Source organism: Mus musculus, chromosome 8 (genome assembly GCF_000001635.26).
Source record: "Mus musculus strain C57BL/6J chromosome 8, GRCm38.p6 C57BL/6J".
Classification (NCBI taxonomy): domain Eukaryota; kingdom Metazoa; phylum Chordata; class Mammalia; order Rodentia; family Muridae; genus Mus; species Mus musculus.
Genome location: NC_000074.6, coordinates 124286613 through 124302376, shown reverse-complemented (window position 1 = coordinate 124302376; position 15764 = coordinate 124286613). Strand labels below are relative to the sequence as shown.

The 15764-nt window shown below is 49.3% G+C and overlaps 1 protein-coding gene across 1 annotated transcript in view; it reads right to left on the bottom strand.

The window, feature by feature from the left end:
• The window catches only part of Galnt2 (polypeptide N-acetylgalactosaminyltransferase 2), a 114329-nt gene that overhangs the window by 43346 nt on the left and 55219 nt on the right, over positions 1-15764 (bottom strand). Inside the window, exon 2 of the mRNA NM_139272.2 lies at positions 6926-7019. Within this exon, the coding sequence (NP_644678.2) occupies positions 6926-7019 (94 nt within the window). The remainder of the gene's footprint in view (positions 1-6925; positions 7020-15764) is intronic.

Genomic DNA, 15764 nt, shown 5'->3' with positions numbered 1-15764 from the left:
GCTCTCCCTCTACAGCAGACCAAGAGACGGCCAACTGGCAGTCAGGAAACAGGAAGCCTATGAGCAAAGCTTAGGCTCTTCAGGATAAAAACAACTTCCTTCACAGACCTTAAAGCTCTCTGTAATGCCATCTCCAGGTACATGAGACAGAGAGAGGGTAGCCTTCCTCTCCTGTCCACTCACTGCTGTGGACTCTGATGGCCAATGGAGGCAAGCTGGAGGAGGGGCTGGGCTAACAGTAAGAGGATGTGGGGACACCCTTGCCTGTCATTCCCAGCCCACAGATGGCAGCAATGGAAACAACAGCTCAGAGTCAGGAAAGGGTGAGCCTGGACCACCATCGCCCTTGGAAGACAAGGGATGAGTCCCTCTGGGCCATGAAGAGGTGACCCAAGGAATGGTGCTGTCAGGAGGAAACCCCTGCCTTTGTCTTCTGGGCCATTCTATGCTATCTTGTCCTGGCCACTGTCTACCCTCAGGCCACTCACAGCTTCCTCCACTCTTTACCCACGATGACTCCCGGAGAGGCCTCCTGACATTGAGACTGCAGGTCTGGACTACAACTAAACATCTTAGTTAGACATGGCTGGGCTGCAGAGGCTTCTCTTTCTGCTCCAGATCCTCCTGTGGGGCTCATGAGTCACACCTCTGGCTGCGATCCTTGGACTCCCCAGTTCAGTGCAAGGACTTCCCACATCACCTTCCCTTGGCCAGAGCAGCTGGCAGCCATATCCATAGGCCTGCTACACACAGGAACAGAGGCCCTGGGATGCTATCTACCAAGATCTGGGCCTGGGAGACTGGAACAGAGGACTCCTCGGGGCCAAAGGAGAGTTGATGTCAAGTTTCTAACAATTCATCTACAAGTGAATTTGAAAAGACCGCAGAGCTTTCTTTATAAAATTTTTGTTTTTAATTAAACGCTATCCTTGAAAGAAGAATTGCATCAACCTCTGATGAATTTTTACAGAACTAACATGGCTAGGTGCATGTTTGAAACCAGGCACTGAGAGACACATGCACATGGGCTTAGAGGCTTTGGGAAGCAAGGGCGGGGTACCCAACTCATGCTCCTGAGGAGGGGTGCATGCTTGGTCACCACAGGTGTCTGCAATACACAGGAGCCTGCAAGATAGGGGCTCCAAGGCTCTGAGTTCGGCACAGATATGGGCTCCCCAGCAAAGGCAGCTCAAGCAAACGCCAGCCCCCTGGACAGAGCACCTGTGTGGAGTAGCACTACCTTCTCCTGGGACAGCATGGGAAAGCAAGCAAGCGAGCCAAAAACCCACAGAAAGAGAGACCATGCTATGAAGCCCCTCAACTCCATGGCTGATCTCAAACTGAACCTAATTTTCCTCTGCTTAAAAGAAAAACCTCATGATGTCCCTGCTCCAACGAGCGCCCAGCCCAGAAGGGAAGGCCAAGACGGCAGCAAGCAAGCCAGCCCTCACAGCGAAGAATGCGAAGGATAGCATTGCTGGGTGTCTGCTGTGGCAGATCGCCACTGTAGGGAACCTCTCCTGAAATAAGGCTTCCTAAAATAACTCATTATTAGGGATGAAAAAACTGGAAATTCAAAGCAATGAAAGGCACCTCATCAAAAGATCTAAGCAGCTGCCAGATGTTCCAGGAGAGCCGCACAGAACTGGCTTAGAATTATCGATGCTATCGAATGAGCAGCTCCACAGAGGGCAGGAGGCAGCTGCTCCACATCCATGAGGTTTTGCTCAGCTCCAAATCTGCAAGAGTGAATCTCCAAAGAGTCTTCTCTAACTTGTGCAGGATTCTTTTGCTTGCATGTTTGTTTGGGGGATTGGGTCTCTCTACGTAGCTCAGGCTAGCCTGCAGTTCCTTTTCCCTCTTAAGCCCTCTACAGAAACAGTCACATTTACTGCAGGGTTCTCACTCAACGCTGTCTCCACCTACTTCAGTCATCTCCAGAGTATCGCTAATTCATCTACCAGTATTGCTAAAAACCCTGCTCCCAGAGGACAACCCCTGGGAGCACGTCAGAGTGCAGAGGATCCCTTACTGTGAACATCCTACTTCTGCAGGGAGTGTGGGCTGAGTGAGTGAGTGGTTCTGGGAGCTCGGTGGCTCCTCAGTTGGGCATCCAGCAGTTGTGGGCAGGAACTGGAAGGAACTGGCCTAACACCAAAGTCATGGGCACCAGAAGAAAACAAAACTACAGACCACATTTTTCCATGAACATATGCAAAAATCCTCAACAAAACATTAGCGAATTAAATCAGGGAATGTACAAAAGAAATTCCATTCTACAGGTGGGACTTAAAATAGTTATGCAAGGTTGGCTGGACAAATAACAATCAACAAAGCATAAAAGTGTGGACGTGACCACATCCAACGATGCAGAAAGGCCCCCGACAAAACCCAGCACTCCTTCAGGACAGAAACTCCCAGCAAACTCATGTCTGAGACAAGTGTCTGAGACAATATGAGGACCCATTGTCTCACTGATGAGACAAGGTGAGAGGCCCATCCTCTTCCACACTGCACCAAGAATCCTAGTGAACAGAGAAGTCAAGAAAGAAGAAGGAAAGCTACATGGATGGAAAGGAGGAAACAAAACCATCTTTGTCCACAAAGGCCATGCTTATTTGTATATAGAGTACGAGACAAGCAACAACAAACCATCCAGAGGCAACTGCAGCAAGACTTCAAGACACGAGACCGGATTACTAGAGAGAGGTCGTGTCACTGTCTATCAGCACCAAACAAAGTAAAAGTCAGAAACACAGTACCATCTACCGTGGAACTCCCCAAAGGGATCTTAAATTCAAATCTGACAACTATGCACAAGAGCTGTTAGAAGGACACTACAAAGCTTTGATGAAAGACCCCAGAGAAAAATGGGATAAGTGGCCGTATACACCACGTCTGTGAGTAGGGAACGCATCACTGTCAGATGTCAGTTCTCTCAGATCTACAGATCCAGTGCAACACCAATACGAGTCTCAGTGAGCTACTGTGTGGCTATCGATAAACAGACTAGACTTCAAGTGGAACAGTGGAAGGTCCAGAAGGGATAGTGCCATTCCGGAGAAGAAAAAATGAAGTCAGGGACTGACGTCACCCAAATTTAAGACTTTCTATAAAGTTGCAATAATTATGGTTTTGGTAAAATACATAATATATTAACCGATCTGAATAAAAACCCCAGAAATACACACACACAGTCTGCTGACTTTTGACAAAGGAAAGAAAACAGAGAAAAGGTAAACTGTGAAAAGATGATACAGCAAAAATTAAGTCAACATCAGTTCAAATTCCTTATATTCTGACCCCAGAACTCATGTTCCCCCATGATAAGACAAGGCACAGTTTAAATCAGCTTTAACAGATAAACTCCATGAAATGAAAGTTTGTGTTGTTTAATGAATCACAGTATGTTATGGTTAAATATATCCGTGCATCTTTATATCCCGGTATCTAGGATGTAAAAGAAATCTTTAAATATACATCTGAAATAGGTAATAGCTTCTTTGCATATCTTTCTTTAGAAAATACTTTATAGCAGTATATAAATAGATTACCTACACATTTAATTTTATCATTTTGCCCCCAAACTATAGATCTGTTCCATTTTTATAACATTTTGGGGGGGGGAACATTAATAAAGATAACAGACTATTGAAAGGAAATGCTTTGCCTTCCATAATACAAGTAGCAATTGAACAGAAATAACCAACCAGCTAACCAGCCAACCAGCCAACCAGCCAACCTACCAACCGACCTACCAACCAGCCAACCTACCAACCGACCTACCAGCCAACCTACCAACCGACCTACCAGCCAACCTACCAACCAACTGACCAACCAGCCGACCTACCAGCCAACCAGGCAACCTACTAACCTACCAACTACCGACCAGTCAACCTACCAACCACCAACCTACCAGTCACAACATACCTACCAACCAGCCAACCTACCAACCAGCCAACCTACTAACCTATCAACCATCAACCAGCCAACCTACCAACCTACCAACCTACCCTAACAGGCATCGGTTGTTTAACCTGAGTGCCCAGCAGGCTAATTGGGAGCGGCAGCTTCTTACCCTTCATATGGCTCACATCACATCCACAGCAGCTCTGTGGACATACAAGCTACACACACACACACACACACACACATTCTGATGCTGGTAGACTGCAGCACGCTTCCCGGGGCTGTTATCACTGGGAAGCAGTGTAGCTATAGACATGTACATATATGTACAGGACTAGTAACCTCCTTAAGGCAGCCATTGCAATGGAGGGTTTAACCTGCAGGGCAGATTTAACACTCTAGAGCCAGACAGCTCCTTTGTGTCCATGTATATATGTATGTATGTACGCATGTGTGTACATAGACAACTACACACATATTCACACAACAGCCTATTTTTTAGCTCTTCAAAAAAAAATTTTTTTTTATTTTGTACAAATATCTAACAGTCGACCATTTAAGGCCAAGAGTTCGAATTAAGAAAGGTCATACAGTAGGCTTATACTTATCCAAAAGCATTTTGCCTTGTACATTACTGTTTTGCTTTGTTCTAAACACACATAACCTTTTTTTAAAAAAATTGATATATGTGAGTATACTGTAGCTGTCTTCAGACACATCAGAAGAGAGCAATGGGTATTACAGATGGTTGTGAGCTACCATGGGTTGCTAAGAATTGAGCTCAGGGCCTCTGGAAGAGCAGTCAGTGCTCTTACTGGCTGAGCTATCTCTCCAGCTCCTTGTCACCCCATTTAAGTATGGACATTGCATCCCTGATACCTAGAAAAAACACATCTCTAATGACAAACGCAAGTGTTCAGGGAAAACCTGAAGTATCACACTGGATCCCTGCTGTCTGAAACATTGTTTCTATTAACCATCAAGTCTTGAAAGGGGGGAAAGCAACTTTGAAATGCAGGAATGGGAAGTAAAATGGAGGGGAAAATAACTCTAGTTTACTAACATTAAAACCTCCAAAAAACAATTTCATCTTTTAGAATCTAGAGCAGTGGTTCTCAGCCTGTGGGTGGAGACCCCCTCAGGGGTTGAACCACCCTTTCCCTGGAGTCAAATATCAGATATCTTGGATATCGGATACTCACATTACAATTCGTAACAGTAGCAAAATTATAGTTAAGAAGTAGCAATGAAATAATTTTATGGTTGTGGGTCATGGCATTAGGAAGGTTGAAAACCACTGGTCCACAGCAACTCATCTGGAACTTTAAATAAATAAGCTTCAGTTTATTCTCAGCATCTGGCCCAAGCAGAGTTCTAGTGCCAGGACTCCACTTGCTGCCGGTCAAATCCACCCATTAGCCTCTGATGTGAGCCAGTTGATAAGGACACACTCGCATCCGTGTTCCTTTTCATGGCACCTGGAACTGACCTGCGGCTAAGACATCCTCATAAACATTCAGGTTCTCCTGAACCTGGAGAAAGGTCTTTTCATTGTGCATCCAGTTTAATAAATCCCATGGCTACAGTCTCCACCCAAGCATACAAAGCTCCGGACTCGTCAGACTCAGCACTGAAGGAGACAACAGCAAGATGCAGCTTCCTCTCTCTGAAGGCCCTCTTCCTTTCCTCCAGGGTCTCAGTGTCATGCCTCTTTCTTTCTGTCTGTCTATTTCCCTTCCTCCCTCCCTTCATTTTGGATGCCCTTGAACTCAGAGAATAACTTGATTCTGCCTCCTGAGTACAGGGATTAAAGGTGTGCACCACCAACACCCAGCAAAAGAGTAAACTTTCAACAGCTGACACCCATAACCAGATCAATTCAGGACTCTAGACAGGCAACTCCCATCTTTCATACAAACTAACTCAAAGGGGCCTTAGACATAAATAAAATTCTAGGAGACCACACACAAACATCTCAGGTCTAGTCAGCATCATCTCTCCCTCCTTTAGTCTCCTCACAGCCAGTCTCCAATCCCTGTATCTGAAACTCCCTGTCTAAACCCTAGGAGATTCCGCTCTGCTGCCGTGTCTCCCAGCTGTCCTTGATGGTGGCGCGGGGGAACGCCTTATCTCATGATGTTTCTCTTTTCTACAATTATAAAATCTCACAGAATCTCTTCCCTGGTAGACAATGTCATCAAGGACCACCCAACCCATGTTCCTAGGCTGGGGTCACTCGTTTAGAATCAGCCACTGCTAGTTCCCTTTGGAACAGAAGCTGTGTTTTGAAATATCAGTATTTATATATTAACTTTATTCGCAACTGCCAAAACTTAGAAGCAACCAAGACACCATTCAGCAAGTGAATGCAAAAATAAGCTGAGGTAGAGCCAGGCAGTGGATGGTCATCCAGTGCTAGAACTTGGCCAGCTAAGGCTGGAGAGATGGCTCAGTGGTTAAGAGGGCACGTTGCTCTTACACAGGACTGGGGTTGAGCTCTCATGTCCCACTTCCTGTGGCTTATAAAACCAAGGGACCTGATACCTTCTTCTGGCCTCTACTGGCATCTACATACCACCAAGCATGATCCTCACTGTGGACTCTGGTGGTGACCCTGATTTAATGCAGTTCACAGCCCATTCCTGTGTCCCACCGTGGTGAGATACAGACAGGCAGTGGGAGCTACATGCATGGCATGTGAACATTCTGGATCTTTTGCCAACTTTGCTGTGAACCTAAAACTCTTTAACAGAAAAAGAAAAAAAATCAAGTCAGTTTGAAATTTTTTCATGACCTGTAAGCTCAGACCTTGTCATTTATCCTCTACTCTGTTTCTCTCTCGATAGACTCTGCTGACCACACACCAAGGTCCTGACAGGAAAGGGCAGTGTCCAGAAGCATAAGTCATTCTCTCTCTGCCCCAAGCCACCGCCCTAAGCCACCGCCCTGGCACTATATTCAGACCATTAACAATTAGGAGGTCCACGGAAGCCCAGCCCCAGTTCAGACACGGTACCTGGAGGGAGGGTCTCCACACCCTGTGCTTTCTCATCTCCTCTGCTGTGGTGAAGGTCTTTCTTCTTAATGGAGTCGATGTCATTCCAGTCACCCTGGAGAAACAAAGACACCGAGTGAGTCGTCTGTTTCTGTGGCTTCACCTTCTCACAGCTTCTCTGCTTCAGAGTGGTTCTGTGATACCATCACGCCGGGACCTCAGCAGCGAGCAGAGCAGGGAGTGCTCCCACCGTAGGGCAATCCTCATAATCACCCAGAGACGTCTAGACTACGCTCTAGGGAGACAGTGCAGGACAATCTCTGCAGGACTCCAATGAGGACCACAGCAGCCATGTGCTGAGCACAGCACTGTCGTAGTGGCTGAGTCATGGGACCAGGGCTCCTGGGAAATCTCTACGGTCTGGGCCCTCTGAGCTTCTAATATGTCAAAGGGCATATTAATCCTACTGATGGTACACCAGGAACTCACAGGGGACTGCCGTGGAGCCAGCCTGCAGAGCAAGACATAAGTTCTGGTGGAATTTATCCCACCCATCTGGGCAAGCAATCGGCTGTCATTTATCAACATTAAATCAAACTAAACAACAGCCCCACAGCCCCACAACTTAATGCACGTTCCGCCCACTTAAATCCGATTGCTGTGAACGAAAAGTGTTTCTGTGCATAACCCAAACAGGAGGCCTCCCATGGGCCCAGCCCTGTGGAAGCCCACTTCCTGCAGATGGGGATCCTGGCAGTAGGCACCTTCCCTGGTGGCCCGGCCTGCTTTCCATGTAGCCAAACTCTCTGGACTGGGCTGGCTGTGTGTGCTTTGCTATGTGCTGTGCTGGATCAGAGAAAGATTTCCTCCTGGTGTCACTTGCTCTGACCATAATCTGCATTTACGGGAAGCCATCCTGTTCTCGGCGCCTCCTCTCTCTGTAGCCTTTCCTTCCTCTCCTGGCTTCTGCAGTATAGTGATATGGCTGGTTTATCATGGGAGGGGTGTACAAAGGGGTGGGTGGGAGAAGTGTGCAGAGGGGGAGGGGTGGGGGAATGCTAACGATGGACACTGACCCACTTGCTCCAAACCACCTAGCCAACGCGTCTCAGCCTCCCCAGACTCCCAGCGCTCCTGCCTCCACGCAGTGACAAATGTTTGAGCACGCATCTGGACCCTATTTACAATTTCTCGCAGCCAGAAGATTCTAAAACGATCCTTGTAATCAGCTCTTCTGATTATTGCGTTATAAATAAACTTCCAACCCACCATTGGTGATGACTGTACAGTGACCCTATAAACACAGCAGACGGTGGCTTTGCAACGGAGGGAATGATGCTAAAAACTAAAACAGCCCACTCCGGCCCGGCAGGCTGCACGGTGCTATCTTTTAATTAAGAGCCCACTTCTATTTCATAGCTGGTTTGTTAAATTTTCTGACTAATAATACTCCCAAACACACACACACACCAGGGCTTTCGACCTCTCAAACACTCTGGCTCCCGGACCAGCTATTTCACCTTGAACGAGACGGAACGCTGAGGTAGTCTCCGGAGCTGGTGGCTCCAATCGAGCCCTAGTCTGTGGCAGTCACAGAATCAACATAGCCAGGTCAACTCAGCATTTCTCTCACAACACAAATTTCTTCCCACACAACCTGAGCCTGAGTCTGGGGTGCTAGGCAGGGTCAGTGATAACAGGGTCTCACTACTCACTGGGCTTTAAAACTGGGAGGCTAGGCGAGCTGCTGTGAGCCCGTGGCTGCCATTGGTGGCCTTTCACAGCAGCATGTAGCATTCAAGACCCCCAGGTCCTCTGTGGTCCCAGGAACTGTCTCGAATCCCTTTGTGTGGTGCCCTCAAGTGTGTGGCGAACATCTAAGAATGCTGTTCACACGCTCCGTTCTCACCGGCCCCGCCATCCCGTGATCGATTGGAGGCTCCTGCATCTACAGACCTTAGCAATCCATCTAGACCAGACCAGCAGTCCTGTTGAGAATGCCCTAATGTTCCAGGTGGTGAAGCCCCGTGCTCAGAGCCCACGGGTCCAGGCTGGGGACCAGGCACTGTGCTTCTCCTGCTATGAGGAAGGAAGACGGAGTCTGCCTAGTGACAGGTCTGTGCTCGTGGGGCGGAGGCAATAAACACATGGCTTCTGCCATGTTTGTAACAGGCATAAAAATACTCCTCTGGAAGAAGGGAGAAAATAAACAGGCAGTTTGAAATCTTCCCTTTTGAAACACATCTTGTCGATGTTAAATCCTTTTAGCTACTAGACCATATGGTCAGGCACAGAACAAGTCCCCAAAATACTCCTGAATGTCGGGTTCCTCAATGTCACCTGTCAGCGTCATTTAGAGACTGTTCAGTAATTATCACCGGGGCTGAGCAGAACAGTAGCACTTGCGTTTATAAAAAGCCAGGTCGCCAGATTCTGAAAGAGGCTTACTCAGACTTGGAGCTCATCTCAAAACTCAGACGCCCAAACCCACTAAGGTACCACTCAGCCCAAAGCCAGGCTCGCGGAGCAGAACAGCTCCCAGCTACAGACCACCCTCTTACAGCCAGGTATTTCCACCAAGGGACCCAGAGGGACGCAGGGACTGCTGGCTATTTCTGAGTCCTTGGAGTAGGTGGTTCTACCATGGTGGAGCAGAAGAAACCCCACATGTTCCCCCAGACAGAGCTCCCCCAAATGACAGGACTCTGTAGACAGGGCTCACCAGACAGAGCAAGGCACCTCCTGCTCACTGTGTCAGAGCCTCATTTTCCCTGCTGGCTGCTCTTATTGTGACCAATACCCAACAAGCAGCCACGTAAGGGAAAAGGACTGACTCTGGCTCACGGTTTTAGCGGATACGGCCCGTCACCCAGGAGAGGTGTGGCTGGGGCAGCCTGTGGCCGTGGGAGATGAGAACAGCAGACTGGGGAGCAGACATAGGGCAGAAAGGCTGGGTCACAGCCCCCAGGCCTGCACTGTGGAGATATACCTCATCATCTCCTAAAATTCTTACAAACCTCCCAAAGGAGCGCACCAAACCACCCACCCAACCGGACGACGTGCTTCTAATCCACCGAGAAGGGGGCACCCAGTCTGGGAGAGGCCCCCAACCCCCACATGAGGACCACACTACATTACAGGTTTCCTCAACTCGACCTCAGCAACACTGACCCCTCGGCCTCGGAGAGCAACTGGGCTATACTTGTGAGCTCAAGGCCTGATGGGAGCACGGCTTGAAGATGAGGGGTGCTCCTCCCCATCACTGGCTGCTGAGGGGCAGCTTGGCACCACAGGTGTGCCTCACGGATCCATGGATCTCCTCGGAAGCTGTTTGCACACCGTGTGCACAGAGGTAAGCAGTAAATCTTCCTGCCTCACCTTACAGGGGTGGCACTGGGACACGCCTGAAGAACAGGAGGAGCCCGCAACAGACTTCACAGCCCATGCAGAGAGTCAGCCGTTAAGGGAGGAGATGAAAACCCAGTTCTGAGAGGTCCCAGGCAGCCTTGAGAGGGCTGCTCTACCCAGAGATGCTCACTGTACCAAGCAGGTTGTGGAGATCAAGGTTCAGTGAGGTGTGAGTTAATGTGCTCTGTATACACTCGTTGACCACAAGTCACAGGCACACTACGACAAAGGTCATCTGTGCTTTTATTTCACTATGTGTGCTCATGGGACAGTATCAGGAGCACTCAACCCTCTGGAGCACTGTAGCTGGTGCTCCACCATGGAACCTTTCACTCACACACACACACACACACACACACACACACAACCATCAAAAAGCATTCTGTCCAAATGCTCTCAGCCACACACAAGAGTGATGGCTGCCAGAGACCCAGTCCACCAGGAGCAGTCCCCTAGGGCTCCTGAGACTCAGTAGGGAAGATCTCTGTCACCTCAGGCAACTCTTGACTGCACTACTGGAGGATCAGAGGTGCCACAGGGCCTTGGTGCAATGCCATCTTGCTCCCAGTAGGAGTCTCTGACTACACAGTGCCTTGCTGCAGCCTGGCTTTGTCTGGGCAGATCTGTGGACTGAGTGTGTGACCTTAAAGAGCATCTCCTGGGGAAGGAGGGTCTAGGTGACATGTTAGGAGCCCGGGAGCCTGAGGGCAGGGATTAGAGACTGTGGCCTTATACACTCTGAGCCCAAATATACGCTCCTCAGGAGCCATCACACCTGGGTGTGTCTGGGAGCCATGGGAACCAATTCAGCTTTCGGTCCGGTCCTGTTCTCGGAGGCTGAGGCAGGGGCCTCATGGTAAATCGGTGAAGTCCGTGGGTGAGCTGGGTGTGACCTGGGCATGGCATCCACATCCATTCCCTGCCTATAAATGGAGATCCTGCTTGTGCAGTGGTGCCAACAGCCCTCTCTTGGCCCCAGTTCTGCTTGTGCTGGGCTTCTGGCTCCAGCCGAAGCAGATCCCCTCATATTACAGAAGTGACGCATGTCAAAAGCTTGACTAGAAAATGTCTTCCACATGAAAGGGAGTGGTTTTTAGCAAATGCTTTTCCCTGTGACTCATACCAGTTGATCACATTTTAAAATAAAGTAAAACTTCCGAACAGATGACAGGAAAGCGGTGGAAAGGCTCGGCAGTCAGACAGCACTTCACAGTGTACAGCCAAGGGTGAGGGTGCAGCAGAGAGCAACAGAGCAGGAGATGGGGTCTCCCTGGCTGGTGTGGCCATAGCCTATTCACACCATGCTGCTTCCTGCCCTATTCACTACCAGAAGTTTGTCTGTCCATGTCAGCCTCAAACACTCACAAACAGATCCACTGTATCTTGGATGATCAGGTCCCATGTAGCCACCATGGACCCTGGTGGCCCTTCAGAAGACACCTTCTTCAGTGCATCCAGGGCTTTCCCCATCAGTGTATCTGGATCAGGGGAGCAGAGGGGCCAGCCCAACACAGGTCCTGGAGCAGAACCAGCATCTTCCAGTTGGGGTCCCAGATGAAGGAGCCCCAAATAGCACAGCCTAATCTGCTACCTCCCCATCTGGTCTGCCTTTTACTTAACACAGTCTTCGTTCACAATGCGTTTGTGCTTTTGCTGGCCTCATTTTCCTGATGAGGAAGGCAAGATGAAAAGGTGGTTGCTACAATGTAACAATAGGAGGTGGATCTATCACACCTGATCCAAAGACTGGCCTCCCCAGAGTGCCAACCATCCTGACAAGGCTACCCTGCTCAGTGTTTGCAAGTCCCTGAGGAGAGTGATCAGAACCCCAACCCGCAGCTCTTTCTAGGCCCTGAGATTGGGCTTCACTCCCCCTCCCACATCTACCCAAGGGCTTCTGGAGAGTTTTCACAATGAACTAATGCCAAATAAGGAACACATTCTATGCGTAAATACTACAGTATTACTTATACAAGTAGAGAAGAAACTTAAAATAGTCTCCACTAAGCAGTTAATTTATGTTACAGCCCCTTAAGAGGATATTATGCATTCGTTAAAAATTATAATGATAAAGACCACATCAAATATGCAAAATGCTTATGTTAAGCAGGAGACCAAATTTTATGTACACAATAAAACAACTATCTAAAAATACCCATCCATATGGACCAGCCTGGAACGAGACACGGGGAAGCTCATGCTGGCTGAGAGTGCTGGGTGCTGTTTCCACTTCTCCAACTCTTTCATGTTCTTAAATTATTCTCATGAATAATTTTTAAACCCAGCACAAATATGTTATGGGTAGAATCATAAATCTACATGGCTCTCAGCATCACTGATGCAGCAGACGATCTGGCCAGGCCTGGCCTACGGTTGCCAACTGTGCCTGGCTAGAGAGCTATTTGCAGAAATGCTGTAGGTCTGGTCTACTCCTCAGGTGTAGTCCACACAATAGGCCAGACTCCAAAGGTCCCCAGGAATTCAGGTGAGTACCCAGAGACACCCCTGCAGTCTAGACTTGAGCAATGCTGGGTCTGTCTCTATGTCTTTTTGGTAAACACCACTTTTCATACTAAATCTATTTTCTTTAAAAAAAAAAACAAAAACTGGCCAAGGAGAAGCCAAAGTAGCCTTGCGAGAATATAGCTATTAGCATGAGCACACTGCTGGACTAAGCGTCAGGGGACCATGGGCACCGATGCCCCGTGAGCACACACAGCCACGGCTGGACTGTTAGGAGAACATCAGCCCATGATGTTTTCATAGGAGGCTGGACATGTGCACAGAAAGCCAGATGCTCCCACCAGACGCCACATCTGCATTTCGGTGAGACAGTTGGCACTGCCTTCCTGAAGCAGATGCTTCCTGTGGACATCCCACCTTCTGGGGCTGTCAAGCTCTCAGGTGCCCTGTAGTCTGTGTGTGATCTTTACCACATCTGTGAAGCAATACCAGCATCCCATTCCAAAGAGAAGAAAACTGAGACCCAGATCACAGAATTGAGGGCAAACACTGTATACCTCAGTGAAACTGTGGCTGTCTGGGGGAGGGTGCCAGCTCTCTCTGCCTCCCAGGAACAGTCCTGGGACAGACTAGCTGACCAGATACATGGTCACCCTCTAGCACATGCTGGCTGGTCCCCAGCTGCTCAGACAGCACAGGGTCCTGGCCATCCCCTCTCATGATTTTCAGAACTTTGGACCTATTCCCACCTGTCTTAAAAGCCACCTCTGTGGTGATCACACACCATGCTTGATCCTCATGAGACACCAGGGGTGATTCCCTACATGGGACTCACTTTGCAATAAACTCAAGTTCCCACCCCATGCCCAGAGTCTCAGGAATCATGTTTTCATCTAGGTTGACACGGGGGTTGGGGGGGGTATGACACATTCAAAGGAAGTGGCAGAATGTCGACAAAACCTAGGGAGCCAAAGCCACAGGTCCACATGCTACTGCTCAAATGAAGCCAGGAGCCTCCTATCCATGATCTGACGTCTGGCACTACTACATCCTGGTATGTGTCATGAAGAATACTGGTTTGGAGCAATGGACTGCACTGGGTTAGAAATGGCCACAGTTTTTCTGCCCTCCCTCCCTCCCTGGGTGAGAAGCTGGCTATGGCCTCGTGGGCACAGTGACAGACAACTCCAGCTGCTCCTCAAGTATAGGCAGGTCCTAGACCATCAAACCTCTCTGAAACAAAGGCTGATGCCATCTACACAGCTTGAGCCAGTAGCCCTGGATCTGGGTGCTGCACTATTCTGTACTTATGGGGGACCCAGGAGAGTGGGTGCACATGGAGGCTGACAAAAGTCCTTATGTGTAGATGCCATCTCTCATGTGACCACACTAGAAGAAAGAGGCCAGAGACTCCCAACATTCTACCTTGAGCTGCCAGAGTCTAGCTGCGATGTGTGGTCCTGGCTAACTTGACACCTTCCCAGAGCTAGCTGCCTTGCTACCAAATGCAGATAAAGGCTAGTGGGCATCACTTAAGACTTCGACAACCTCCGGGTACTATGTCTAAAATAGACCACGTGGCAGTAATATCAAGTAGAAACCCAACACTAAGAGGAACACTCCTTCCTGTGGCACAGAGGTGAGGGAGACCCATCAGGATGGTAGTGGTGGTCCTGGGACACACCGGGCACCTGGTGGGTGACCACTGGCTTCCAGAGACATCCACTCAGCCTCCCCCATGTCAAGGAAGGTTATGCCCTTTCCAGAGGCAGGCATGAGGATCCTACCAAGAGCCAGGCAAGCTGGCTATGCCCCCTCCAGTGCGTTGCTGTTCTGGAGGAGAGGGAGGCTGCCTGCTTGTAGGTAGGTAGGTGACCTCACTGTTTCTCTTCAGAATGACTGATACGTTTGGCCACACTCCACATGTGATCATAAGCTCATCACATCACATAACAGTCTACCTAGTGGGAACCACATAGACACTGGATACAGTGGCATCCTGAAATCACAGTACCCCATACCCTGGATGTGGCCCTCAGGGACCAATCAAGAAGCAGAGTGGCTTCCTCCTCCCCCCATTAGGAAAGTCTGGTGGATCTCAATCTAACCAGATTACATCCTGAAGGGCTTCTTCAGACGGCAGGAAGAAGGCGAAGCAAGAGCTAAAGAGAGACCTGAAGTAAGCAGGGAAATTCTCATCGGCCTTGGGCTCACTGAACTCCGGATTCCTGCCTTTTCCTGATGCTTCTAGTGAGCTCCAGGAAGCACTGAGCATTTCGGCCTCAGAAATGAGAAGCCAAGGTCACCAGAGAAGAGCAACTCTCGGGTGACAGCTCAGGGCAACAGCCCCCGTGTGGGGCCTTAGTGCCCTGCTCAGGTCAAGTGAGGTCAGAGGATGCCCTGTTTCATCCACTCAGCCCCCACACACAGAGGAGCCCCTGGCCAGCCCACAGGCCTGCCTGCCCTGTGGCTCACAGATAACCAAAGAAAACAGCATGGTCTCCTAAGCCTGAAGCCCAAGGCTGGCCCTCCCCATCCTTCAGTTCACACCTGTGTGACAATCTACCTTGCCCACGGGCTGAGGGCCTTTATCTGCCTTTACCTGTAGGCAGCTGCAAACAAAGGGCTTCCTAGAAAAACAGCAGGTGGGGCTGCTGGTGCTGGTTCCCAGCCTGACATGAGTATGACCTGGACGCAGGCCTCACCCTATAACCACTGGGAGCTGCCCAATATGGGCAAGGAAGCAGATACTCCCAAGGCTGCTGCTGCATACACACACACACACACACACACACACACACACACTACCCAAAAGGGGTTAGGTCTCCGTACATTTCAAGTCCATAGCCAGCTGCCTCCAGTGTCAGTCACTGTCACACAGCTGCAGGCTGCTCCAGGCAACCAGCAGATGGTGTCCTCTCATCCAGCACAGGGCTTCCATACAAAGGGAGTCCTTGTTCTAATGAACCTTTGTCTACACTCTGGCATA